This window comes from Tamandua tetradactyla, chromosome 6 (genome assembly GCF_023851605.1).
Source record: "Tamandua tetradactyla isolate mTamTet1 chromosome 6, mTamTet1.pri, whole genome shotgun sequence".
Classification (NCBI taxonomy): Eukaryota; Metazoa; Chordata; class Mammalia; order Pilosa; family Myrmecophagidae; genus Tamandua; species Tamandua tetradactyla.
In genome coordinates this window covers 79,663,373-79,665,838 of record NC_135332.1, presented here as the reverse complement: position 1 = coordinate 79,665,838, position 2,466 = coordinate 79,663,373, and the positions used below count along the sequence as shown (strand labels likewise).

At 35.9% G+C, this 2,466-nt stretch overlaps 1 protein-coding gene across 1 annotated transcript; it reads right to left on the bottom strand.

Moving 5' to 3' along the window:
• Positions 1–952: 952 nt before the first annotated feature.
• On the bottom strand, positions 953–1,903 carry LOC143686723 (olfactory receptor 8K5-like). Its single transcript, XM_077163293.1, has one exon. The coding sequence runs from the start codon at positions 1,901–1,903 to the stop codon at positions 953–955; it is 951 nt and encodes a 316-aa protein (XP_077019408.1).
• Between the last annotated feature and the right edge of the window lie 563 nt (positions 1,904–2,466).

Genomic DNA, 2,466 nt, shown 5'->3' with positions numbered 1-2,466 from the left:
TTGATTAAATCTGTTTTACTTTCATAAGCTGCTGTTGGTTTAAACTCTGGAAATTAATTAGCTTTCAGTTTGAAGGAAGGAAAATGTCCAAATCCAGATTCTTCAAGTTCATGCTTTATTCTCATTAATAGCTGCAAGTGATTCATGTTTCCTCTGTCACATGGCAATACACCGGACAGTGTCTGCTGATTTCTCCCTTCTCTTCCAAGTTTTGTTGATTTTTGCATCTTGGTTCTGTGGCTTTCTCTCTGTCTGAATTTCATTTCCTTTTAAGGATTACAGTAAGAAGAGGATTAAGACCCATTGCTAATGAGGTGCTTAAACCATTAATGAGATAGCCACATCAGAAGATCCTACTTAAAACTGGGCGCACAACCACAATAATGGATTAGAATTGAGATCATGTTTTTCAGATCAAATATAGCTTTGAACAACCACAGGGACTATACATGACAATATCGACAACCAATAAGGATATTGTCTTCAGCAATGAGAGGAGTCTCCTCATCTAATCAGTTGGAGGCCTTAAAGTGAAAACTGTAGATGGGAATCAGAAAGAACTTCTATCACTTTTGCAGGCAGCCTGCTTCTTCTGGGGGATTCAACATCCATTCATTTGAGCTCACCACTCATGACCTGCCCAATAAAAATCACACTTGCATTCATCATTTTCATGTGAGTCAATTCTTATAAAAACTCTCTTAATATTTATACAATAATATAAACCTTCTATCAGTCTATTTCTCTAGAGAACCCTTAATAATACAGTTGGAAAGACTTGATATTTAATTGCTAACTAGCTTATGAGGACTAATTCCTGAATATAAGGGAAGTGATCTGTTTGTGCCTTATAACTAGTCCCTGTTTAAGAATCAAAGCTATTGAAATTATATCTATCAAAAATATTTTCAATTACATTTGCTTTACCATAGTTCATTATGACAATATTCTATCATGAATATGAAATGCAAATATTGCATGAATTCCTGAAGACCCTCTGGAAAGCATTTTTAACTTCTTTGTTCCTTAAGCTATAAATCAAGGGGTTAAGTACAGGGATAATTAAAGTATAAAATACAGAAGCCATTTTGTCAGAATCAAGAGAGTGAGCAGATTTGGGTTGTACATACATAAATAATAGGGTTCCATAGAATACAACCACCACAGTCAGATGGGAAGCACTTGTGGAAAAAGCTTTTTTCCTTCCTTCAGAGGTATGCATTTGAAATATGGTTATCAAGATCAGCACATAGGATACAAGGACTACAAAAAGGGAAGAAAGCATATTAAATGCTGAAAATATTATAATCAGCAATTCTAGCTCTCTTGCATTTGAGCACAGCATGGGTAACAAAGGTATATCATCACAGTAGAAATGACTGATGACATTAGAACCACAGAAGGTCAACGTAAATATCTTAATGGTGATCATCAGAGACAGAAAGGCACTGTAGAGGTAGGGAACACCCACAAGCACATTGCAAAGTCTCTGTGTCATGATCACACTGTAGAGCAGAGGGTTACAGATGGCCACATAGCGGTCATAGGCCATGGCTGACAACATGAAAAATTCACTGATAATGAACAAAAGGAAAAAGGCAAGCTGTGTGGCACAGGCATAATAAGAAATGGTATTTTGCTCCTCAACAAAATTTACCAGCATCTTGGGACAAATGACAGTAGAATTGCCAAGATCAATGAAAGCCAGGTGTCTGATAAAGAAATACATGGGAGTGTGGAGACGGGAGTCCACCTTGGTCAGGATGATCATGCCCAGGTTTCCCACCAGTGTGACCATGTAGATGAGGAGAAAGACCACAAAAAGGGGACCCTGCAGCTCAGGGTGCCTTGTGATTCCCAGTAGAATGAATTCAGATGGAACTGTCAGATTCTGTTGGCCCATTTTATCCAACTATGTCTTCTGGAGAGAAACAGGAATGTTTGTTATTAATTTTCATGCAATATTATCTAATCTTAATATTTGTAGGCAAAATAGAGAATAATCCTTTGTAGATAGAAAAATAATTGCCACATCTGATTTCAAAGCTAAAATAGCTTTTCCCCGAATTAAGGGATCAATATGAAACATGTTTTGCACTGATACAACATTGACAACACTCTAAAGAGAACCAAAATTATTTGGAGCATATCTGTGGGTATAAAGCATTTATGAGTTAATATAGAAATATTAAGCTCTTTATCTACACAATGTAATTACACCATTTCAGTTTTAAAGTTAAATATTTACAAGACATTTCCTGTGGCGTTTTTATATCCTGAATGAAAGATGGGCAGTTAATATGGAGCTAATGAAACTGAAAATTTAGGACATGACCAATGCCCTAGGTGTGGCATTAGTTTGACTGATTTATTATGTCTGTTTCATTTCATACAATACTGTGGAAATAATAGAGTCAGCAAGATATTTAAAATATTTACTTGTTCATTTAGTACATCATAGTTTGC